The sequence below is a fragment of the Erithacus rubecula genome (genome assembly GCF_903797595.1).
Source record: "Erithacus rubecula genome assembly, chromosome: 10".
Classification (NCBI taxonomy): domain Eukaryota; kingdom Metazoa; phylum Chordata; class Aves; order Passeriformes; family Muscicapidae; genus Erithacus; species Erithacus rubecula.
The window spans coordinates 924,864-948,582 of record NC_136662.1 but is presented as its reverse complement, the minus strand read 5'-3'; the positions used below and the strand labels follow the sequence as shown (position 1 = coordinate 948,582).

General features: G+C 52.7%; 2 protein-coding genes across 6 annotated transcripts; both read right to left on the bottom strand.

The window, feature by feature from the left end:
* Positions 1-540: 540 nt before the first annotated feature.
* Positions 541-11,849, bottom strand: DEPDC1 (DEP domain containing 1). Of its 5 annotated transcripts, none has more exons than XM_079314345.1 (12): positions 11,472-11,849; positions 10,498-10,782; positions 9,036-9,180; positions 8,247-8,362; positions 7,743-7,873; positions 7,252-7,299; positions 6,440-6,580; positions 5,190-5,972; positions 4,497-4,669; positions 3,702-3,878; positions 3,313-3,498; positions 541-1,369 (listed from the first exon to the last, which is right to left on the bottom strand). In XM_079314345.1, the coding sequence occupies exons 1-12, from the start codon at positions 11,600-11,602 to the stop codon at positions 1,229-1,231; spliced, it is 2,457 nt and encodes an 818-aa protein (XP_079170471.1). In that variant the 5' UTR covers positions 11,603-11,849; the 3' UTR covers positions 541-1,228. The 5 variants fall into 5 exon arrangements, with proteins under 5 accessions (XP_079170471.1, XP_079170470.1, XP_079170472.1 ...); XM_079314344.1 differs by having other exon boundaries at positions 4,497-4,692; positions 5,141-5,972; positions 10,498-10,763; positions 11,525-11,848; XM_079314346.1 differs by having other exon boundaries at positions 10,498-10,763; positions 11,525-11,846.
* Positions 11,850-12,267: 418 nt separating this feature from the next.
* LOC306805798 (cystathionine gamma-lyase-like) lies at positions 12,268-22,437 on the bottom strand. The gene is made up of 12 exons (XM_079313958.1): positions 22,227-22,437; positions 20,642-20,723; positions 20,264-20,359; positions 19,192-19,301; positions 17,617-17,748; positions 16,364-16,421; positions 15,987-16,064; positions 15,181-15,333; positions 14,692-14,813; positions 13,674-13,726; positions 12,876-13,014; positions 12,268-12,609 (listed from the first exon to the last, which is right to left on the bottom strand). The coding sequence occupies exons 1-12, from the start codon at positions 22,386-22,388 to the stop codon at positions 12,601-12,603; spliced, it is 1,194 nt and encodes a 397-aa protein (XP_079170084.1). The 5' UTR covers positions 22,389-22,437; the 3' UTR covers positions 12,268-12,600.
* Between the last annotated feature and the right edge of the window lie 1,282 nt (positions 22,438-23,719).

The window sequence follows — 23,719 nt, the reverse complement described above, 5'->3', positions numbered from 1 at the left end:
GAAACAGCCCCTGTTCCCTGGGCTGCTACAAGCCAGTCAGGGTTGGCTTGGTGCCCTGCTTTTGTTTGTTTGCTCCCTCTTTCAAGGCAGTTTCCACTTGCACAAGGGTTCAGTTCAGGCTTCTCACAGAAAAACCAGGAGCCTGCACTGAGATCATGGTTGAGGCCTCTCTCCTTTCTATAGAAAAACTGTAATTGTAATTTCTCTATTTATTCCCATTTTGGTTCTGTCAAAACCTTAGAAGTGAACATTAAATAACCTGGATCAAGATCTGGGAATAATGAGGGCAGGCCTTTGAAAGCCAAATCCTGGGAAATGTGAGCTGCTCACTAATAAGTTACTTAACTGGAACACTACATAAACAAAGCATTTATGCAACATGGAATGGGGCAGGAAGCTTTGGAAGCAAGTCCAGGCAGGTGCTGAGTGCTGGAAATGGTTGGTTACAGATGTTCTGAGAAAGAAACAGCTGCTCCCTGTCCTGAAAGCACAAAGTTCCCCACAGGAATCATTAATATATTAATCATAATAAAATGAGGCTTATTTGGGTTTCTCATTGACAAAATCTTTTTTTAAGGGAAAATTATTGCATCCTGTTCTCACTTCATGGACCATCCATCACTCCTGTTTGGAGAATCACACCTACAGACCCAAAAAGAATCTTCCATGAAAATGTCAGAAATACTTCAAGTCTTTTAATATGAATAAATATCAAAAAGCTGTTGAGGGTTTTACAGATGATATGAACAGAAACATTTATGAGTGAGACAATCATTTATTTATGGTGAACTGGCTCTCCTGCTCCTGAACTCATTGAAGCTCCTTTGTTTAAAGACAAACATTTTGAGAATAAAAAAAGGCACTTGGTCACAACACAGACACATGTAAAATCTGCACTAAACAGCACAAATCCTCACCAGACACTTAAAGGTTATAATAAGAGGCAGGTCATTAGTTTCTCATAAAAAAACATATATAAATTTTGTGTATTTTCACATTTCACTCTGATATATTGTAATAATTTGTAAACAGATAAATATTTTTTTTTAGAAGTTATACCAAAGCATCTGCACAAAAAAAAAATTAAAAAAGGTATTTTGGCACTTCCAGCACAGTGTCCATGTAAACATTTCCTCCTCCTGCAGCACAGCCACCAAACTCCTGCAGCAATTGCTCTGGTGAATCCCTCAGGCTTCCAGCAGGCAGAGGTGGCTGAGGTGAGGTGCAATCAGTACCTGAGGCTGTGAAATTTGGCTTTCCTGAGGCTCAGCATGGGCTGTTTGATGGTGGGTTTGTGCTCCAGGAGCAGCGACTCCGAGGCGGTGCTGGGGAAGCGGCGCCCGTAGATGTGGGGATATTCCTGCTGGAACTGCACACAGCACCAGTGACAGCAGGGACAGGGACAGGGACAGCACCAGTGACAGCAGGGACAGGGACAGCAGGGACAGGGACAGCACCAGGGACAGCAGGGACAGCAGGGACAGGGACAGCAGGGACAGCAGGGACAGGGACAGCACCAGTGACAGCAGGGACAGGGACAGCAGGGACAGCAGGGGACAGCAGGGACAGGGACAGCAGGGACAGCAGGGACAGGGACAGCACCAGGGACAGCAGGGACAGGGACAGCAGGGACAGCAGGGGACAGCAGGGACAGGGACAGCACCAGGGACAGCAGGGACAGGGACAGCACCAGGGACAGCAGGGGACAGCAGGGACAGCAGGGGACAGCAGGGGACAGCCCCCCAGGCAGCCCCTGCAGCTGTGCCACAGCATGGCCCATGCCTGCACAACTCCTGCCATAAATGTGCCTTACCCAGCAGGGAGCCAAGACTCTGCCTGCTTTGGAAGGGATCTTACACTGATTCCATGAAAATGAAAATATCTGGAATCTGAGCAGTGACTTGGACATTCTGCCTGTTTCCCATGCAAGGCTTTAGGAAAGGATGAAAAGCTGCAAATGCATCTGAACATGAGCCAAACCTTTCCACTGATGGATTCAAATCACCTTTGTAACTTCTGCTGTTGACACAGTTGGGATCTCACCCTCTAGAAAGTGCCATGAATTTGGCTCTTCCCAGGAATTCCCAACATTTCCCACCAAGCAGAACGTGTCCAGCAGGCCCAGGGCAGTGCCCACCCTGTGCTGGCTCTGCTGAGGCACCTCCAGTCCTGGGACCATCTCTGGGCCCCCATTTCCTCCCCTTTGCCCTGCTGCTGTGAATAATTTCTTACTGCAAGCCTTAATCAACTACAATTAACCACTCTTCTTTGCATTCAGGAGTTCTGATGGTGTTGAACCAAACCAGGCTCACTTTTAGAGGCCCAGAAAGTTTCCACAACACACATGGAAGTCAGGGGGGCACCAAAGCCAAGTGTGGCTGCCCTGAAAAGCTGCTTGTTCAAATGGGAGTCACAAGACTTGCTTAGGAGATTCCAGGACAAGGACAAAACTATTCCATTGGGCAGAAAGATTTGCCAAAGGAAAGAAAAACCCTCCAGGATTAAATCCTGCCAGAAACTGCTGTGTTTTAGCCTTACTATTAGGCAAGTTGTTGGTAGGCCAGAGAAATGCAAGATAATCTTGAGCAGTGTAAATGTTACAAAACACAAAGCCAAGGCCACCAAAAGAATGTTTCAGGATTCTTAACACAGAGAGTTTGGTCTCTTAAATTCAATAGTGTTAAAAGCAATAATGTATGAATTTAACCCCAGCTATGGCATGGTAATGGTGACTTGGGATGGAGGCTGCAATTCCACCAGGAGCAGTGAATGGAGAGCAGCAGCTGCAGCAGGATGGGTTGATCCTGGTTTTCCACCATTGTTTTTACACCCCTGCTGCCAGTCCAAGGCTGGATTGTTATGGAGTGCTTTGGATTTTAGGGACTTTAAATCCCATCTCATCCCAAACCCTTCTTGGGCACTGCCAGGGATCCAGGGGCAGCCACAGCAAATCTGGGAATTCCTGCCCAATATCCCATCCCTGCCCTCTGGGGATCCATTCCCTGTGCCTGTCCCCCATCCCTTGTCCCCAGCCCCTCTCCAGCTCCCCTGCAGCCCCTCCAGGCCCTGCCAGGGGCTCTGAGCTCTGCCTGGATCCTTCTCCTCTCCAGTGTCCCCCAGCTCTCCCAGCCTGGCTCCATGGATACAGCATTAAAAACCATCTTTAAAATTCCAAGCAGAGCACATGAAGCTCTGAAAAATCTCTTGAGCACAAACATTTCTCAGCACATTCTGCTCCTCTCCTGCCCCAGGCTCTGGTACCTGAGCCCTTTCCTCACAAAGGCACTGCAGAAGCAGATGAAATAAACTCACCTGTTTTAACTTTTTCTTTTTGTCCTTCACAGAGAGGTTTTTATCCTTGATGATGTTCTCCAGGAGCTCTGCCACTGCAGCCTGTGAGGTGGAGACCTTTTGTTCTTCAAACTCCTGAGGAGTGATTTGTTTGCAGTAGGAGTATGTTGGCAAGATGGCACAAATTTCTTCTTTTTCCTGTTTGCACTGAAAGAAAAGAGGGCTCTGCATGCACTCAACTGCTTCTGCACTATTTGAGTAAGTCCCAATAACCACCCACCCCCACTCACAGGCTGCAAAACATTGCCATTAATATCTGTACATTCAGAATGCCCTGGGCTCATTTGCACAATCCCAACTTCAGAAGCAGCAATTAACAAATGAGCATGACCTGCTCTGATGGCACCAACCTGAGCCCTCCTCAGGTACTCCAGGTGATCCTGCACAGCCACCTGCAGGTAGGTTGGGAGCTGGAATATTTCCTGCTGATGGTCCATCAGGAAGGAGAGCAAGTGTGTGGACAGGAGCTCATCCAGATCCTCCTCCTGGGCAGAGCGCAGCACGCAGCGGGAGAACGTCTGCAGCAGCTGCAAAGGGGCAGCAGCACCAAAAACTGGGACTCATCCCCCTCCTCTCACTCCACAGAGCCACAAACCCTCCAATACAACTTCCAGGTATGGGCACACAAGGAGGAAAAGTCATTGTTGTTTCCTCATGTGAATTAATTTCTTTGGAATTGAACAGCACTTTCAATTAAAAAATTCATATTGGAAAAGGATAGTAGCAGAAAGAGGATTAAGCTCTAGAAAAATGAACATCTTCAGACAACTGTGGAATAGAATCCTGCCATGGTTTGGGTTGGGGCAGGGGCACCTTCCACCATCCCAGGCTGCTCCAAGCCCTGTGCAGCCTGGCCCTGGACATTCCAGGGACAGCCACAGCTGCTCTGTGCCCTCCCTCTGAATCCACAATTCCTTCCTACTCCTGATCTAACCTAAATCTTCAGTTGGTCATCTTGAGACAAGTGAGGTGATTCAAACCTGCAGAGCCAACCTTACCCACACCTAATGCACACCAAGAGCCAGGTTTAAACTGGAACAAGCTGGGCTTTAACCCAACCCAAACCAGTCTGAGATTCCAAATGGCAGCTGGGTGAGAAACCAGACTGAGCAATCATCTTTAAGAAGAGCTTTTCCTTCTCTCACCAGGGTCCTGGTGCCCATGGCATCGTGCAGCTGTGGCATGTCAACATTGCCACTGATCCTGCCCATCATCCTCAGCAGCAGCTGCAGCTTCCTGCGCCTCGGGGGTGGCAGCAGCACACAGCAGATCTGCAGAGCTTCCACTGCAATTCTTTCCAGGTGAGGCTGCAGCACATCTGCAAGGTAACCACAAAGACAGCTGGCATTAACATTTGAAGCAGCTTCCAGCATATTTTTACCTCAGTACTGCAGATTTCTTATTTTTCAGTGTGATTATTTATGTTTCACAGAAATCACAGAAGGGAATGTACAGGACTTTGTTTGTGTGCTCATCTTCAACTTCCTTCTTTATGGTGCAATTAGGGCCACAATACAATTAAGGAATGATACTAATTATTCCCATAAAATAATGATTTACAGAATAGAAAAAGGCATCTCCAACAGGCAGGTGTGTGCACATTCCCTGTCCCCATCACTTACCTGAGCAGGAAAGCCAATTACTGACACAGCAAGCTCATACTCCAGAGATACTACAGACCATTAATTGTTAGAGCTGCAGCAGCTTAAACAATTCAGCCAATTCAAAGCCCCCAAACCCATCTCTGCCTACCCACAGAGCTAGCAAGAGTGGCAGAGGGGAGGGAGGCAGGGTTAGTGAGGGCACACAAGGCAGTGCATGCTGCAGAGAGCCCTTACTTGTGGCAGGCAGCACCCAGGGGGAGGGGGGGACAGGTTCTGCTGTGCCCTGGGCCAGGTCAGTGCTGCTCCTGCAGAGCCTCTGGGTGCTGCTGGCACAGCCCTCCCAGGAGGAGCCTTGTCCTTGTCCCCAGGGCTGCCCTGTGGTCCCAGTGCTGGCTCTGTTGATGGCACTGCAGCTCCTGGAGCTCCTCCTGCCCAGCAGGCTCAGGGTTCCCTTGGCTCCAGCAGCCCAGGGAGATGGGGCAGGCACTCTGCTCAGCCTCTGGCCTTGACCTGAGCTCTGCCAGCCCAGCTCCTCCCCTGAGGTCACTCTCTGCTCCTCCAGCAGGTCACTTCTCCTGAGGGTGCTCACAGCACCTCCCCTCAGGGGGACACATCCTCTTTCATTACACATGCTTGAAGCAGCAGCTCCAATTCTTTCCAAGGAGTGACACCTTGTCCTAACTGCTGCAGGTGGCTCTTGGCCACTCCTGAATCCTGCAAGATTCTGGCAGCTCCCTCCCATCAGCTTCCCAGCACTGCCTTGCTGACGTGGCACTTTGTGCTGCTGCCATTTCTTTCCATGCTGGTTTTGGGCTCCCAGCTCTTCTGAGGGAAACCTGGAAGCTTCTCCTTCCTCCTTCTCATCAGACTCTTTGAGGAGCAGGCTTAGGAGAAGACACTCAGTGGACTTGAAAGAGTTCAAGTGAAGAGTTTTTGAAGGCTGAGGGTCACATTTCTCCTCTTGGACAGAACGTTTTCCACTGCCCAGACCAGGAATTTGGATGTAGCCACACATAACTATCAGGAAATGAAAGAGATGTTAAAGATGCCAGTGGTATGGAAATGAACCAGTTCAGAGAGCTGCTAACTGGGCAGACAGACAACAAAGCTAAGATATTAATTAAGATATTAATTAAGAAGACTTTAGTTCAGTCCCAAAGCAATTTAACGAAGTCATTGCAACCAACATGCAAGAACAAAGCCAGGTAACACTGCAGTAATGAGGAGCAGGCAGAGCAAGCACATCTTTCAAAGTTTTTGTTATTGAATATTTAGAATGTGAGCTGAAACAGCAATTTAAATGGGAAATCATGAGGCAGAACTACATTTTAATTGACACTAATACAGAATGGAGCAGTGATGATCCTCCTCAGACTGGAGCTCCCACACAGATCAGGGGGCCAAGCTCTGCTTTGAATCACACATTTGTCCCCCAGCTGATCTGAACACAGAGCTTCCCTGGCTGTTTCTAAATTCATACATACCTAAGATATTAACAAAGAGATCATAGTATTCAAAAGTAAGCAATGGCTCAGGAAGACTGAGAAAATAATCAGCAACTGTTCTGAACACGTCCCGCTCGAAGCCACTGTAGGTGTCTTGGCTCATGTCATTGCTCCTGGGCCCTGAAGAGAGGGGAAAAAAGGAAGTTCACACCAAAAATCCACAATCCCATTATAATAAAAGGAATTGCTGAAGATCAGCCTAAATTTATTCTTGTTTCACAAGCAAAGAATCCTATTAACAATCCACAAATATTGTGTTTGGCACAATTGGGGAGCAAAAGCAGTGCAAGAGATTCCAGGCAGCCACTGAAGACTCTGCTCAGTTCTGCTCCACACCAAGAAAATAAAGAAAGAAAAATTAATTTATGGCCTTTATAGGTTCCTCAGCAAAGTAATAACTAACCCTCAATATGTCCCTTATTTCCAAAGCACAGTGATCCCAGTTCTCCCACAGGGAGTTCAAGCTCCTTGAGCAAAAGGAAACTCAGCACATGGAAAACAAGCTCATTATCTCTGGTTTCATCTAATTAATTTATATTTGATTGTTTAAAAACCAAAGCAAATTGATCTGCCCAGTTTAATATCAAGTGTAGGAAATGTTTTGGTCCAGCTAAAAGCCAGGGGCTGGAAAAGCAAAGTCCCTTTCACTGGAAAACTGCATTAGAGGAAACCACCCACAGGTTTTGCCTGTTTCTGAACTGAAGCATCACAGCTGATTTCACACACACAAATATTTCCCTTTCAACTCTCAAAAGAGGCTTCTGGAATTAAAAAGCTCCTCAGTGACTTACAGTAGGCCAAGCACTTCATGGCTGACAGCACCCAGTGAGGGAGGTCTTCTGAAATCCAGACAGAAAAATGCATCATTTAGTCATGAGCCCAAATAATTAACTCATAATGGCTCACATGTATTAATTAACACTTGAAGTACAAAAGATGACATTTAAAATTGGTTTTAAATATTGCTACATATGTAATTTTGATAGGATAAAGGGGAATAACTTGAAGCTGAAGGTGGGCAGGGATGGATGGGATATTGGGAAGGGATTTTTTGGCTGGGATGGAATTCCCAGAGCAGCTGTGGCTGCTCCATCCCTGGAAGTGTCCAAGGCCAGGCTGGAACAACCTGGGCAAAGTGTCCCTGCCATGGCAGGGGTGGGATGGGATTTAAGCACTGAGCTGTGCTGTGCTTTGAGGAAAAAGTGCAAACAACAGAGTGTGAAACAGGTGCATTGCTATTTCCAAATAAAGAGTTTTGAAGCAAATCCAGGGAAATAAAGACCTGCTTTGTCCTGCAGGATCACCACCCCGTGCCTGCTGGTGTTGCTCATGTTGTACACAACAAACTCAGGGATGATCTGGGCTGGCTGCAGAACCTCCTCCAACGAGGGCACTCCCAGGATGGTTTGTAAACTGGGGAGGGAGAGAGCAAAGATTTGCAAGGCATGAAGGAAAATGAGTTCTGTCCATATCTATTCAAAAACTTTGAGCTGAAATTATCTTTGACAACTTCTCCCTTCCAGGAAGACACCCTGAGCACACTTTTCCCTGGGACAAACAGCAACAATTTAAAAAAAAATACAAAATTACATTTCAGCACCAGCACAGGATCAGAAATTCACAAAATGCAACAATTCAATGTTAATAAAGAGATTAGACAACTGTGTAAACAACAAGAAAAAATATTCAACTTAAAATATAGTTTTATACATTCAAAACAAATTGCAAAATTTGCTTGGGCTGTTTCCTATGAATGAGGAGGTGCTGGGGGGGATTTCTCACTCACTGGATCTGGATGATATTTCTCCATGTTTCTTGCACATCTTCCTGGCTTATTTCCCTCCTTTGCAGGGTGTCCTTCTCTTCTTCTGTTACATCAGCTTTTGGTCTGGCTAAGTTTTCCTGAAAATGAGTGGTTTATACTGTAAGATAAACGAGCCTCTTAAAACAATTAAAATTAGAGAAAATTGGAATTAGAAGAACAGGGCATTCTGTGGAACATTGAATTCCACATGAGCCAGGGAGTAACCTGCAGCCTCAGCACTGAAATGGAACAACACAACTAAAAAGAAATTTAAAAAACCCTGATCAATCCCAAATCAGCAATTTAAAAGGTAAAACCACCTCAAATCCAGATGTGTTAATATATGAATTATCCTCCTTTAGGACTGGAACCTAAATTCAGAATTTATACACACAAATCTCAGCTGAATCAAGGGCCACACACACATTCCATCATTTCCAAAGAGATGGCCAATTAAATGATTTTTTTATTCCTTATCTCCCAAAGATAAATTAAATTCCAACAAGACCATATTGTGCAGATAATTTCTAGGACTTCACATTCCAGCCCTCCCAATACTTTAAAATCCCTTAGCAGGGATAATTCTGCACTCAGAATTATTAAAACAAAGAAAACCCAAAACAAAAATTCTCATATGAATTTATTTCTTAATTTTTCTCAATTCCTTTAAATCCAAACTATTTTTTATTAAGGGAAGATTCCACAACAGAGCAGTGCCACTAAATTTTACAGAACAAAGACAAGTGCAAAGCTGTAAGGAACAGAAGTTACCAGAGACTGCAGGACCTCCAGTTTTTTCAGAGCCTTCTTGGATGAACTGGGCAGTTTAAAAAATTTTCCTTTTTCTCCAGAGAAGTTTCCCAAGTTCTCCTTTGGTGGGCTTGGGAGAGGTTTGACTGGAGATGTTGGAGGAAATCTGTAATGAATGGGAGAGATGTGAAATACATTCAGAATTTATCTGTAATGAAATAAATGATTTGACAAAACAAAATCTCTGATTCCACAGCAGTGTGACTCTGAGATTGACTTAAAAAAAAGGAAAATACTGGTTTTAAAATTGTATTTATCAGATGATAAATTAGCTTTGGGCTGTTTTTCCTTGATGCCAAAGTTGAGCTGAAGATGTTGGCAGAGCCTGACCCAGAATGTGAGAGGTGAGGCCAGTTAACAGCTGGAATTTCAGAGTCCTAAGTTCTAACAGAACTTAGAAATGGTATGATAAATATATTTTTTCTTGGTCTATAACATGGTGATGTAAAAAGCTTTTGTTCATGTAACTAACTCAGAGAATGGTAAAAGGATAATCAAAACATTCTTTACATTCTTAGGTGATCCTATTTAAAGACAAAAGTAACAAACACCAAAACTCCAAGGAAAAGATTTCTTGATCTCTGTTATCAAGGAGTGTACCAACAAGGAGCAGCCACAAGGAAAAAAAAATAATAATAAAAAAGTAAAAATATTGATTTACAGGTTTGGGGGGAGCAAGTTTGAATTTTACATAAATATCTATGAACATTCAACAGGCTGATGCATTTATGAAGTGTTCCCTGAGTTAAGGAGTGCTCTTGGTGCAATGCCCAGCACCCGGGTCTTGAAACCTTTTGATTTATTGACTTTTAAAAAAATCTACCGAGAAACTCAACCTCGTTTAATAAGTAAATTATATACTTATTATTTATCATAAATATATATTATTATAAATGGGGGAGAAGGGGGAGGAGGAGAAGGAGGAGAAGAAGAAGGAGGGGGAGAAGGGGAGGAGAGGGAGGAGAGGGAGGAGAAGGAGGAGAAGGAGGAGAGGGAGGAGAAGAGGAGGAGGAGGAGGAGAGGAGAAGAGGAAGAGGAGGAGGAGGAGAAGAGAAGGAAGAGAGGAGAAGAGGAGGAGGAGAAGAAGGAGGAAGTGGAGGAGGAGGAGGAGAGGAGAAGAGGAAGAGGAGGAGGAGGAGAAGAGGAGGAGAAGGAGGAGGAGAAGGAGGAGGAGAGGAGGAGGGGAGGAGGAGGGGAGGAGGAGAGGAGAAGAGGAAGAGGAGGAGAGGAGGAGAAGGAGGAGAAGAGGAGGAGAAGGAGGAGGAGAAGAGGAGGAGGAGGAGAGGAGAAGAGGAGAAGAAGAGGAAGCGGAGGAGGAGAGGAGAAGGAGGAGAAGGAGGAGGGGAGGAGAAGGAGGAGAGGAGAAGAAGAGGTGGAGGAGAGGAGAAGAGGAGAAGAAGGAATAATTCTCATCCCTCGCTACCTGTACAGGGCCCCGTTGTCCTGCAGGTCCTCGGCTCCCCAGCGGCCCTTGATGTCCTCGATGACGTGGTTCTTGAGGAATTTCCGCAGCAGCTGCAGCGTTTGCTGGCGGCTGACGTGGGGCCCGAAGCTGCGGTGGTTCCGCAGCACGGGGTGCAGCCAGTCCGCCGCCTCGGCCGCCGTGAAGCAGCTGCCGTGCGAGCGCAGCCGCTGCCGGTGCCGCCGCACGGGCATCCCCGCGCGGAAGTAGCGCGTCAGCTCGTTCCACTGCGGGGACACGGAGCGCCTGTCGCGACAGGAGCGCGGCCCAGCGGCGGCGCCGATGCCCGCGTGTCACGACACAAGGGCGGCAATATAGCGGGACAGAGGGCAGGGGGATGACAGGGCACCACAGGGTGTCACTCAGCAGCGCATGTCGCGATAGAGAGCAGAGGATGACAGGGGATCCATGTATCACGGGATGCCCCCGAACAGCCCATGTCGCGATAGAGAGCAAGGGATGCCAGGGCTCCCATATATCATGGGGTGTCACTGAGCAGCCCATGTCGCGATAGAGAGCAAGGGATGCCAAGGCTCCCATATATCATGGACTGTCCCTGAGCAGCCCAAATCGCGACAGACAGCAGGGGATGCCAGGGCTCCCCCATGCGGCGATAGCGGGCAGGGCGTCCCCGAGCGCCGGCACACCGAGAGAACGGGCACGGGGCAGGGGGGCTGCAGGGCACACACGTGTCGTGACAGGGAGCGGGGGGTCCCACGGCACCCACATGTCGCGGCAGCCGCTCTGTCGTGACAGCGGCCCCGAGGGCAGAGCCATCTCCCGTCCCGCAGCGCTCGCATGGGTGCCATGAGGGCCCCGCTCCCTCCAGCAGCCCCGCTCCCAGTCCCGGTCCCGCTCGGTACGGCCCGAGCCCCGCTCCCGGTCCCGCTCGGTACGGCCCGAGCCCCGCTCCCGCTCCCGGTCCCGCTCGGTACGGCCCGAGCCCCGCTCCCAGTCCCCGTCCCTCCCGGCCCCGCTCGGTGCTCACCAGCCTCGTGGCCCGGTACGGCCCGAGCCCCACTCCCGGCTCCGCTCCCGGTCCCGGCTCCGCTCCCGGCCCGGCCATGGCGGCCCCTCAGGCGGGGAGCGCAGCGCCCCCTACCGGCCCCGCCGCGCGCGCAACGGCCGCCGCCGCCGCCCCGCCGTTCAAATCCGCCGCCGGCCGCTGATTGGCCGAGACAGGCGCACGCGCGCGTGACGTCAGGCGGTGGGCCGGGCTGAGGGGACGCCAGAGGCGGCGGGTTCGAATCCCGCCCGAGCACCTTCGCTGGTGTTAATTACCTAACTGTGATTAACAGTAATTACAGGAATTCATCAATCCCACCTCGTTACTTAACAGTCAGTAACGTGCTCCGTCGCCTGGCCCCGCCTCCTGTCTGTCGCTGCTGAGGCGTGGGGGGGGCTCTGGGTGCCTTTGAGGGGCATCCCAAGCCAAACCAGGCTGGGATTCTGTGCAGGCAGCAGGGCTGGGTGGGAACTCCTTCCCTTGGCTTGGGCAGGATTGAATCCCCCTGGGCACTGGAGGCTCTTCAGTGGGACAATACAGAATTGTCCTGACTCAGCTCCAGCCCCTCCACCTTCCCAGGAACATTCCAGCAGCTCCAGGGTCACTCCAGCCCCTGATTCTGAACACCAGGAGCACGTGCAAATGGAAACACAAGCAAGGAAGGGAAAAGCGTGTTTTAATTCAAATTATTCCAGTAATTCCCACAGCACATGATTTTTTCTTAAAAGAGACAAAGTTTCCTCTTTGGAAAGTTATTATTTGTCAGGAGTTGGATTTCACTTCATTTTCAATAAAACCTCAAGAGAATAAAAAGCTCTTACACAAATTTCTAACTTAATTAAAATAAATCTGAGCTCAATCAAGTTTTTGAGCCAAGCTGATAGGTGAGAATGACCTGAGAGCAGTAACAGGAACCAGCCCTTGTGCCCCAAGCCCTGCAGCAGCAGGAGAAACACTGAGCTCTGCTGGCAAAGCAAAGGCACAGCAGGAGAGGTTTGGTTTCCATGTCCTTGTCCACAGCCACGTCCAGTTCCAAGTTCCTTTTTGACCCTCAAGGATTATTCAAACTGCAGGAAGGAAAGGGAGGGATCATTGTGCTCTGCCCCTCTATCAACCACACATTTTTATTTTCCTTTTCACAAATTGAAGTCACATTTTAGCTCAATGGGATCTGTGGCTGGCACATCCCAGCTGTCCCTGGATCCAGGGGCTGTGCCTGGCACATCCCAGCTGTCCCTGGATCCAGGGGCTGTGCCTGAGCAGGGCTGCAGCTGCAGGCTCAGCCCCTGGGAAGGGGGTGGGGATTATTTTGGGAGGGGAACTCCCCACTCACAGCAGCCTCCAGGGCCTGCCCCAGGTCTGTCAGCAAATCCTCCTCGTCCTCCAGCCCCACCGAGAGGCGGATCAAGGTGTCAGTGATTCCCAGAGCTTTCCTCTCCTCCTCAGGCACTGAGGCGTGGGTCATGATGGCCCTGCAGGGATAAAAAGGAGACTTTTCCCTAAGAATTTGGGACTTTGATAGGTAAGAGCAGCCCAGCTGTTCCCTGGCAGCAGCCCTGCAATGGCAGCAGGATCTGACCCCTCCTCTGTGCCACTCGTGTGACCCACAGATGCAGAGAGCTCCTGGCAGCAGCTCCTTCCAGCTGCTGGAGGGGTTCAAGGTTTGCTGTGAAACCAATAAGTGAAATGATGTAGCATTTAATTATAGCCATGAATTTCCATGTACCTTTTCAAAAAGCAAATTGGCTTTGAGTCAAAGAATGCAATTGCATGCAAAGCCTGTTTGGGGCAGTTTCAAACAGCCCCAGCAGGTGCTGCCAGGGAGGCAGAGGCAGCTGGGGGCACACAGTGACCCTGCCCTGCTGTGGGCAGGGAGCAGAGCATTCCTCAGTCCCAGCTGCTCCTTCTCCCAGCACTCAGCACTCCTGGGATTGTCTCCCTGGACACCAACTGTGCCTCAGCCCTAAGGCAAAATTCCTCCCAGTCAGGATTCCCTCCCTCTGGAAGCTGCCCTGGCTCTGTGCTGCACACACCCCCTGAGCTCTGCTGAAGGCAAACAGCAGAACAGCTCTGGGGCTGGACAATGGTGGCAATTCTGTGCTGCTTTGTGAGGATGGAAGGATGAACTCACGGATGCTCTGCCAGGCTCTCGAAGCCACCCAGACTCTCAGCCAGGGAAAACACCTGTGGGAGCAAGGGAAGGAGGCTGTGGATGCTTGGAAAGAGAGAATCAGGGAATATCCTGAGTGGGAAGTGCCCTCAGGGATCACTGATCCAGCTCCTGGCCCTGCACAGACCCCCCAACAATCCCACCCTGAGCACCCCTGGCAGCTCTGCCCAAACCCTCCTGGAGCAGCCTCGGGGCTGGAACTCCCCAAGGACACTGAGGGAAAAGAAAAGTTCAGGGACATTTTCCCCTAAGGCTTTCTACAATAACCTTTATGTTGTAAACTGCATTAGGTGCAAGTGGGGAATAAAGTGCACATCTGGCAGGTCAGAGCTCAGATTCACAACAGGCTCATCCTGCCCCTGGCATGTCCCTGTTGGAGCCAAGGCAGCACTCCCAGAGCCAGGGGCTCCCTCTGTGCCCCAGCCAGGCCCTTGCTCAGAGCTTTCCCTCCTGGGGGAGCTGCACCATCCCAGCAGAGCTGCAGCAGCCCCGGCTGCCCGTCCTGAGAAAGGCCCAGGAGCAGCTCCCGGGCTGAGCTGGACCCGCCTGAGCCGGGAGCGAACAAACCCTGCGGGGCTGAGCCCTGCCCTCGTTCCCTGCCCTCGTTCCCTGCGGGGCTGAGCCCTGCCCTCGTTCCCTGCCCTCGTTCCCTCCCGGGCTGAGCCCTGCCCTCGTTCCCTCCGGGGCTGAGCCCTGCCCTCGTTCCCTCCGGGGCTGAGCCCTGCCCTCGTTCCCTGCGGGGCTGAGCCCTGCCCTCTTTCCCTCCCGGGCTGAGCCCTGCCCTCGTTCCCTGCCCTCGTTCCCTGCCCTCGTTCCCTGCCCTCGTTCCCTCCCCTCGTTCCCTGCCCTCGTTCCCTGCCCTCCAGCCCGGGACAAACGACCCCGAGTGACCCTGGGCACACCCAAAGGACCTGGCAAGGACAGGCACCTCCACCCTCCCCCAGCTCCCCTGAGGGTGATTTCATTGCCTTTCCTTTACCTTCAGGTTCTTGAGGAAGGCAGAGGCATTTTTGATGTTCCCTTTGATGTAGAAGGTGACCATTCCAGGACAGCCCGTGCATTGCTTCTTTGTCACATGGTACTGGGGGTGGGAAGGCAACCCTGGAATGGGGAGAGTGGGGAGAATTCCCAGTGAGCTCCAGAGCAGAGCTGGGGCAGCTCAGCCTCACCTGAGTGACCCAGCCCCAGTCACGGGACACCAAAACCAAAGCCCTGGGATGTTCCCAAACCAAACCAAACCCCTGGGATGTTCCCAAACCAAACCAAACCCCTGGGATGTTCCCAGACCAAACCAAACCCCTGGGATGTTCCCAGACCAAACCAAAGCCCTGGGATGTTCCCAAACCAAACCCCTCCCTGGGATGTTCCCAAACCAAACCAAAGCCCTGGGAGGTTCCCAAACCAAACCCCTGGGATGTTCCCAGACCAAACCAAAGCCCTGGGATGTTCCCCACTCCTCCCCACCCACCTGGGTAAATGACCTCCTGCACCCTGGGATGGGATTCCAGGAACTTGGCCACAGCCAGGCCGTTGTGGAAATGCAGCTTCATCCTGACGTGCAGAGTCTTGAGCCCACGGTTGCAGAGGAAGCAGTCAAAGGGGGAGGGGACAGCTCCCAGGGCTGTGGGAATGGGAACAGAATTCCACAAAATCCCACAGAATTCCCCAGCAGCACTGGTGCTTTGCACTCAGCAAAGCCAAAGGTGCCCTCACTGCAGCAGTTCTGAGGTTGGAACGAGTGGGAAGAGACCTGAGCCAATCTCTGCTCCTCATCTCCCACATTGGGGAGACAATTAATGAGCCCAATTAACAGGCTCAGGCCTCAAGGATTACATTTACTGGACACAGTGAACCTCCCCTGCTGCAGGCAGAACCCTGGACACGAATTTATTCCTGACAGTGAAGAGACCAAAAAATGCTTGGACTCATCAGAGGTAAGAAAATTCTGCACTGGGCACATCCTGATGGGTGAGGGAGTTCCAAACCCCCCTCACTGCAGGTGGGCACCTCAGTGGCTTCAGGATGAGCCCCAGTGCCCTCCTGAAGTGCCTGGGAAATGGAGATCAAGGTCTCTCATTTTATTGGAGTTTTACTTGTTGGAGTTTTATTTTAATTGAACTTTACTCAGTTCCACTCAGTAAACTCAGTTTACTCAGTGTGCCCATTAAAGTCACATTCCCAGGCAGATTTCCCACCTGTGTGCTGCACACCCTCCCCAGCAGCAGCTGTGCCTGTGAACAGGATCCCTGTCAGCAATTCCCTGTCTGCACTTACAGTTCTGCAGGAATTTGAGCCTCTCATAGAGATCATCCCGATTTACAGAGACCAGACCCATGAGAACATCACTGTGCCCTACAAATGACAGGGGACAAGAATGGGATCAGAGCAGAGCCATGAGAACATCACTGTGCCCTACAAATGACAGGGGACAAGAATGGGATCAGCCACTCCAGCTGCTCCAGGGTCCTGCCACAAACCCCCAGGGACACCTCCCAGCACCCCAGGCTGCTCCAAACCCCCATGTCCAGCCTGGCCTGGGGCACTGCCAGGGATGGGGGGGACACTGCCACTCCCCACCCTCCCAGCCAGGAATTCCTCCCCAGTCTCCCATCTAACCCTGCCCTAAGGATGTGCTGATCTCCCATACTCACCATTCATGTATTTGGTTGCAGAAGACATACAAATATCAGCCCCCAGGGACAAAGGACGCTGCAACAAAAGGAAAAGAACATCAGAACTCAAGTTTGGGTCACTTAGGTTCATTCCCAGCTGTTCCAAAGGGCTGTGAGCTCACACAGGAAAAATCAGTGCAGAAACCAACACACAAACCTGAGGATGACAACAGAACATGTGCTGAAAGCAGCAGTACAGGGAGGCACTCTGAATCCAAGGTAAGCACAAGAAAATGTGATTTTAACCACTGCCCCAACTCCCACAGGCTGTAGGGAGAGAAGGGATTAAGCACATCCAACATCCAGAGCACAGCTGGGAAAAACCAGTTCTGCTCAGCTGAGGGACCAGTAATGGCATTGACCCTGTAAAGTGCATTTCCCTGGGAAATGAGGGACTCAAACTGCAGAGCAAAGAATTGCTTTGTTTCCCAGGGTTGGAGATCCTGCCCTGGAGGAGCTGAGAACAGGAGGAAAGGAGGTTCCTTTGCAGCTCCCTCTGCCCTCACCCCCCAGCTCTGTGCCCAGGAGCCTCCTGAAGTGACACAATCCAGGAGGTGGATGGGCAAAAGGTGATGAGCAGTGCCAGATTTTTAACCAGTCACTAATTAAGGCACTTTGCACATTGTATCAACACATTCTAAAGAGTGAGGGGCATCACTGTTAGAATGGAACAAAGCAGGCAGATGCAAAGACTGCTGCTGCCACATTAAACACAGACTCCCAGCCAGGGAATGTGGAGATGCCCAGCCAGAACCATCATGAAAAAGCCCTTTTACACCCAATATTGATGGACAGATCACTGTAAAATTCTGCTTTTCTTGGCCCAGTGTGGTACCTCACATATTGCTCCCACTAATTAATCATTAGCACTGATTTTCTCTCCACACTAGGATGCTCCAGACACATTAACCAGCACCCTGTGTTCTTCCACACAGCCCTTTCTGGAGGAAATGGGCAATTCTGAAGTGAATAACACACTGCAGGGAAAATCTCCAAGCCTCTGCTGTGTCCCAGGCCAACTGCAGAGCTGCTTGAGCTAAGCATTAACACTTCCAGCAGAGTTCTTAATTCAGCAAGATCACAGTACCCTGAACAGAACAGGCACTTTGCTCTCTGCAGAAAGGGTGACTTTACACCTCCAACACCAAGGCTTAGCTGGGTCTTCTTTGACCCTGATATGATCCCTTCCCAATCCCTCTCCCAATCCCCCTGCCCTGGGGCAGGTGACACACCTGGAAATAGGCAGACATGAAGCTGTTGTCCACGGCCAGCAGCACCCCTGGGTGCCTGTGCACCACATCTGCACAGGCTCTGATGTCAATCACCTTCAGCGTGGGGTTCGTGGGGGTCTCCAGCCAAACCAGCTGCACAAACCCAAAACACTCCAGGTCAGAGAGTTCCCAGGGCTCTGGTGCCCAGTGGGCTCAGCTCCCCCTGGGCTGTGCAGTGGGGAGGGGCAGGGCCCTGCCAGAGCCAGGGGAGGCTGCAGCTCCTCCCAGCTCAGGGAGCTTTGCCTAAAGCTGGGCTTGTGCATCCCAGGGCATCCCAGCTGGAGAGGGGCAGAGCCAGGACAGAGCCTGTTCCAGAGCCAGGACAGAGCCTGTTCCCAGAGCCAGGACAGAGCCTGTTCCCAGAGCCAGGACAGAGCCTGTTCCAGAGCCAGGACACAGCCTGTTCCAGAGCCAGGACACAGCCTGTTCCAGAGCCAGGACAGAGCCTGTTCCAGAGCCAGGACAGAGCCTGTTCCAGAGCCAGGACACAGCCTGTTCCAGAGCCAGGACAGAGCCTGTTCCCAGAGCCAGGACAGAGCCTGTTCCCAGAGCCAGGACAGAGCCTGTTCCCAGAGCCAGGACAGAGCCTGTTCCAGAGCCAGGACAGAGCCTGTTCCCAGAGCCAGGACACAGCCTGTTCCAGAGCCAGGACACAGCCTGTTCCAGAGCCAGGACACAGCCTGTTCCAGAGCCTTTCCCAGCTGGAGAGGGGCAGAGCCAGGACAGAGCCTGTTCCAGAGCCAGGACAGAGCCTGTTCCAGAGCCAGGACAGAGCCTGTTCCCAGAGCCAGGACACAGCCTGTTCCAGAGCCAGGACAGAGCCTGTTCCAGAGCCAGGACAGAGCCTGTTCCCAGAGCCAGGACAGAGCCTGTTCCCAGAGCCAGGACAGAGCCTGTTCCAGAGCCTTTCCCAGCTGGAGAGGGGCAGAGCCAGGACAGAGCCTGTTCCCAGAGCCAGGACAGAGCCTGTTCCCAGAGCCAGGACAGAGCCTGTTCCCAGAGCCAGGACAGAGCCTGTTCCCAGAGCCTTTCCCAGCTGGAGAGGGGCAGAGCCAGGACAGAGCCTGTTCCAGAGCCAGGACAGAGCCTGTTCCAGAGCCAGGACAGAGCCTGTTCCCAGAGCCAGGACAGAGCCTGTTCCAGAGTCAGGACAGAGCCTGTTCCCAGAGCCAGGACAGAGCCTGTTCCAGAGCCAGGACAGAGCCTGTTCCCAGAGCCAGGACAGAGCCTGTTCCAGAGCCTTTCCCAGCTGAGTTCCCTCCCCTGGAGCAGGGATCACCCACCCAGTGCCACAGAGCACCTCCAGCTCTGAGCTCAGTGCTCCCTCTGCTCTTCCTCACCTTTTCCCTTTTCCCTCCTCTCTCTCTCCAGGGTTTTTGCCCTTTTAGGATGTTTTCCATGAGGCAGCACAGTGGGATATGGTGGATCTAGCTGTGCCCCAGGCTGCTCCCCCTCAGCTCAACACACCCCCAAACTCAACAGAAGCAAGGATTAAACAATTGAACATCCCCTGAAAATCCCTTCCCTCTCCCCTACCTTGGTGTCTGGTGTAATTGCAGTTTCCAGGCATTTTGGTTTTGAGCAGTCAACAAAAACTACTTTCAAATTATTTTCCGATGCTACTTTCTGGAAATATCTGTTTGTGCCTTAAAAAAAACCAAAAAAAACAAAATCACAAAATGAAACAACTTCCTTATCTTGCATTCCCTGCTCTCCAGCCTCTTGCATCAGCCAGGCACAGTCAGGAGGGCACAGCTTTATGCTGCACACCATAAATGGCACATTTATCATTTCTTTATTTACAAAGTGGAAAGATTGTTGTGGATTTAAGGATCATGAAATAGCAATCAGGGGTGATCAGAGTGGTTTATGAAGTACTTGAAATCAATGTGGGGTTTATGACCAGGAAATTAAACAGAGAAGAAGAACCAAGGGGAAGACTCCAGCTACTGTTTCCCAACACTCCATTAAAATGATTCCTCCCTGTCTTTGAAGCCTTTCCCTGGGCAGGCTGAAGGAATCCAGCAGCAGCAGGTGATCAGTGCATGGGTAGCACTCACTGCCAGGAAATATTGCCTGGATTAACAATGATTGCTGGGGTCCTTTGGCCAAGGTTATCCCCAGGCACTGAGTTTTCCATCTGAGCAGGAGGGGATGGAACACGGAGGTGGATTCTGTGAGCTGAAGGAAATATCTGAGTGATGTTTGGGTGGTTCTGTTGTGAGAATCCCTGTCTTGGAACAGCCCAGACAAAATGGTTGGGAAAGGGCCAAACCTTGGGAAGGGACAGGAGAAACAGCAGACCCTGGGAAGTGCTGCTGCCTTGGGCTGCACAGGGTCCTGCTCTGCAAACAAACCTGGGCAAGACAAAGGTGCTGCCATTTCCCCTCACTCCAACATGCATCTCTGGTTATGTTTTTCTAAACCTCCATGTTGTGCCAACAGAATATTTCAACATCCAGATCAGACAGGAGGGATCTGTGTTCTCACAAAGAGAAAAGGCTCCAAAGAACAGGGAGGTTCTACATGGGCAATTCAGAGTTCCTGACATCAGACAGGTTTGATCCCTTGCACAATGAAGACTGAAGCCACAGGGTGCTGTACCCACCTCCATAGACATCATCCATGCAGATAACTGTGTCCCCTGTCTTCAGCAGGTGACAGATGTTCAAAAGAGCTGCTAAGCCAGAGGAATAAGCCAAGCCTGGAAGAGAAAGGAGTCAGTGTTTGATGTGACACAACAAGTCAGAGTTGCCTTGTCCTTCCTCGCTTTGCCTCTGAAAAGAACCTGTTCTGTCACTGCCTCCCTGGGAACGTGGAGCCAGTGACAGCAGGAGCCTGATGTGCACAGCCCAGACCCAGCCAGAGCCGGGGTCACAGAGCCCTGCAATGGTTTGGGCTGGAGGGACCCCAAAGCCCCCAGTGGGACCCCTCCCTGTGTCCCAGGCTGCTCCCAGCCCCAGGGTCCAGCCCATCAGCTGCTCACAGTATTTGGCTCCATCGAGGGCGGCCGCCGCCTTTTCCAGGCAATCCCGAGTGGGGTTCCCAGACCGGGAGTATTCATAACCCTGGGGTGGGAACAGAACAAACATCAGCCAGAGCACTGGCAAAGTTGGCAGCAGCAGCAGCTCCAGGTTCCTAAAGAGCCCTGGCTGAGGGCAGCCAGCCCCTCCCAGAGCAGCAGGAGGGTGTCCTGGCACAGCACCCAGCTGGGCACCCCCAGCACAGAAAGGGGCCTGGGGTGCCCTGGGCCAGGAGCCACATTCTCCTGCCTCTGCCCAGACACCCTCTGTGGGCACTGGGGGAGAAAAGGTGCAGGGCTGCACAGCCCAGACACCCTCAGCAGCCCCGGCTGGAGGGACCATGAGGGTGCCCAGGCCCCTCTCCCTGCTCAGCCAGCCCAGAGCTCGGGGCACGGGATCGTGTCCAGACAGCTCTGGGCATCTCCAGTGAGGGAGACTCCACAGCCTCTCTGGAGGGGATTCTCAGGGAAAATCTGTGTCCATCTCCATCACACCCACAGGGTACTGTGGCCAAATCCTCTCATCAGCTCTGGAGAACCCACACGTTTCTCAGTGCCACAGCTTTTATGTAAATTACGGGGAAATGCAATGAGGAAAACACCACTCGTGCACGCACAGATGCAGTTGCTACCAAGAGAACCTGTTGAGCACCCTGGAATTTGCCTGCTTTTAGGATTTCTCTTTAATGTCAACTTCCTCATAGTCAGGAATCCTGCAGATTGATCTGGCAGAGCTCCCGGCAAGAACATGGATCCTGTCACCAGGATGTGGCCACAGCAGCGTGACTCCTCCTGAGGGCCTCAGCACAGCTGGGATTCTGTGTGGAATGAGGAATCACGAGGCAAATTCCCCCTGCCCGACCAGCAGGTGCTGATTTAGAAGTGGCAGCTTTGTGCCACGCCGTCAGAAACTTCAGCACAGCTCAATGCAAACTTTTCCGGTACTTTCTACAAGGCATCCACAAAATCCTTAGCAAATATTCCCTCGGTTTGAAAGGAAAAGTGGAGCAGGCTCTTACATCAAGAGTGTGTAGGGGAACAGGGATTCTTCCCGGGCCCTGGGGGGGTGCAGGGCAGGGAGAGCCCCCCAGATTGGGGGCTCCGGGCATCCCTGCGAGCCCTGGGCGCTCCCTGCTCCCCTTCCCCGCCTGCCACACGGGAATCATCCCAACCTCACCCAACCTCTGCCCACCCAGCGGCCCCGGCTGGAGCCCCGCGGCTCCTGCGGGCCCATCGCTGCCCGGCAGGCCCTTCCCGGAGCACGGGGCAGGGAGGGCGGCAGGCGGCTCCGCCACGGCCGCGCTGAGGCGATTGCAGCGCCCGCCGGGCCAGAGCCCCGCTCCCAGCGCAGCGGGATGCTCGCGCTCGCCCAGCAGCTGCCACGTGGGGAAACGCCCGCAGCGGCAGCTCCCTGCCCTTCCCCCGGCCGGGACACGCCGGATGCTCGTGGCCCCCCGGCTGTGCCCGAGCCCGGAGCGGTGCTCGGTGTCCCCGCGGGTGACTCAGTGCCCCGCGCGGGGCTCGGTACCCCGGTGGCGGCCGCACTCACCGCGTGTTCGCCGGGCCCCCGCTGCTTGAAGGTGGTGGAGAGCGAGATGGGCGGCACCACGGCCCCGGAGCGCCACTGCTCGGGATCCTGGCCGACATGGATGGCGCTGGTGGCGAAGTGCTTGAAGGGAGGCAGGAACCCCTGCATCTCCTTGTCTGCCATGGCTGCGGTTCTGAGGGACCGGCCCTCAGCGCTCCGGGGGCTCGGCGGGGCGGGGCCTTCGCGCCTCCCCATTGGCTGCGGCGCCGGCGGGGCGGGGCCCCCGCGCCCTCCCATTGGCTGCCGGTGGGGCGGGGCTCGTCCTGCGCAGGCAGGGCCCGTCCGCTGGGGGGCGCCCGAGCGCCGCGCTCTGAGGGGCCGATCCAGGGATCCGGGGGCGCATTTGTGGGAACAACCGGGAATAACCGGGAATAACCGGGAATGACCCCGCAGCACGCAGCTGATCCACACCGGGAGCAGTGTGCCGGCTGCCGGCAGCGCTGCCTGGAGTGCCGCAGCACCTGGGAATAACCTCAGCACGGTACAGACTGGGGGGGACCTGCTGGAGCAGCTCTGAGGGAAAAACCTGGGAGTGCTGGGGGACAACGAGCTGTCCCTGCCCAATGGTGTCAGTGGGTCTGAGGGACAGTGAGCTGTCCCTGCAGTGTCAGTGGGTCTGAGGGACAGTGAGCTGTCCTTGTCCAATGGTGTCAGTGGGTCTGAGGGACAGTGAGCTGTCCCTGCCCTGTCAGTGGGTCTGGGGGACAGTGAGCTGTCCCTGTCAGTGTCAGTGGGTCTGAGGGACAGTGAGCTGTCCCTGTCAGTGTCAGTGGGTCTGAGGGACAGTGAGCTGTCCCTGCCCAATGGTGTCAGTGGGGTCTGGGGGACAGTGAGCTGTCCCTGCCCAATGGTGTCAGTGGGGTCTGAGGGACATTGAGCTGTCCCTGCAGTGTCAGTGGGGTCTGAGGGACAGTGAGCTGTCCCTGCAGTGTCAGTGGGTCTGAGGGACAGTGAGCTGTCCCTGCCCTGTCAGTGGGGTCTGAGGGACAGTGAGCTGTCCCTGCCCAATGGTGTCAGTGGGGTCTGAGGGACAGTGAGCTGTCCCTGCAGTGTCAGTGGGTCTGGGGGACAGTGAGCTGTCCCTGCCCTGCAGTGTCAGTGGGTCTGAGGGACAGTGAGCTGTCCCTGCCCAATGGTGTCAGTGGGGTCTGAGGGACAGTGAGCTGTCCCTGCCCTGTCAGTGGGGTCTGAGGGACAGTGAGCTGTCCCTGCCCAATGGTGTCAGTGGGGTCTGGGGGACAGTGAGCTGTCCCTGCCCAATGGTGTCAGTGGGTCTGAGGGACAGTGAGCTGTCCCTGCCCAATGGTGTCAGTGGGGTCTGAGGGACAGTGAGCTGTCCCTGCCAATGGTGTCAGTGGGGTCTGAGGGACAGTGAGCTGTCCCTGCAGTGTCAGTGGGGTCTGAGGGACAGCCCACTGTCCCTGCCCATTCCAGAACCATTTGGATACAATCCT

What these genes read in the sequence shown, in the direction of transcription:
- LOC306805798 (XM_079313958.1), bottom strand. Translation starts at nt 22,388, where the DNA reads ATGGCAGACAAGGAGATGCAGGGGTTCCTGCCTCCCTTCAAGCACTTC. An exon ending in GGGGGCCCGGCGAACACGCG is followed by an intron (nt 20,724 to 22,226) that starts GTGAGTGCGGCC and finishes TTCCCACCCCAG; the next exon opens with GGTTATGAATACTCCCGGTC. An exon ending in CATGGATGATGTCTATGGAG is followed by an intron (nt 19,302 to 20,263) that starts GTGGGTACAGCA and finishes GTTTTTTTTAAG; the next exon opens with GCACAAACAGATATTTCCAG.
- DEPDC1 (XM_079314345.1), bottom strand. Translation starts at nt 11,602, where the DNA reads ATGGCCGGGCCGGGAGCGGAGCCGGGACCGGGAGCGGAGCCGGGAGTG. An exon ending in GACAACGGGGCCCTGTACAG is followed by an intron (nt 9,181 to 10,497) that starts GTAGCGAGGGAT and finishes CATTCATTACAG; the next exon opens with ATTTCCTCCAACATCTCCAG. An exon ending in TGGAGGTCCTGCAGTCTCTG is followed by an intron (nt 8,363 to 9,035) that starts GTAACTTCTGTT and finishes ACTCATTTTCAG; the next exon opens with GAAAACTTAGCCAGACCAAA.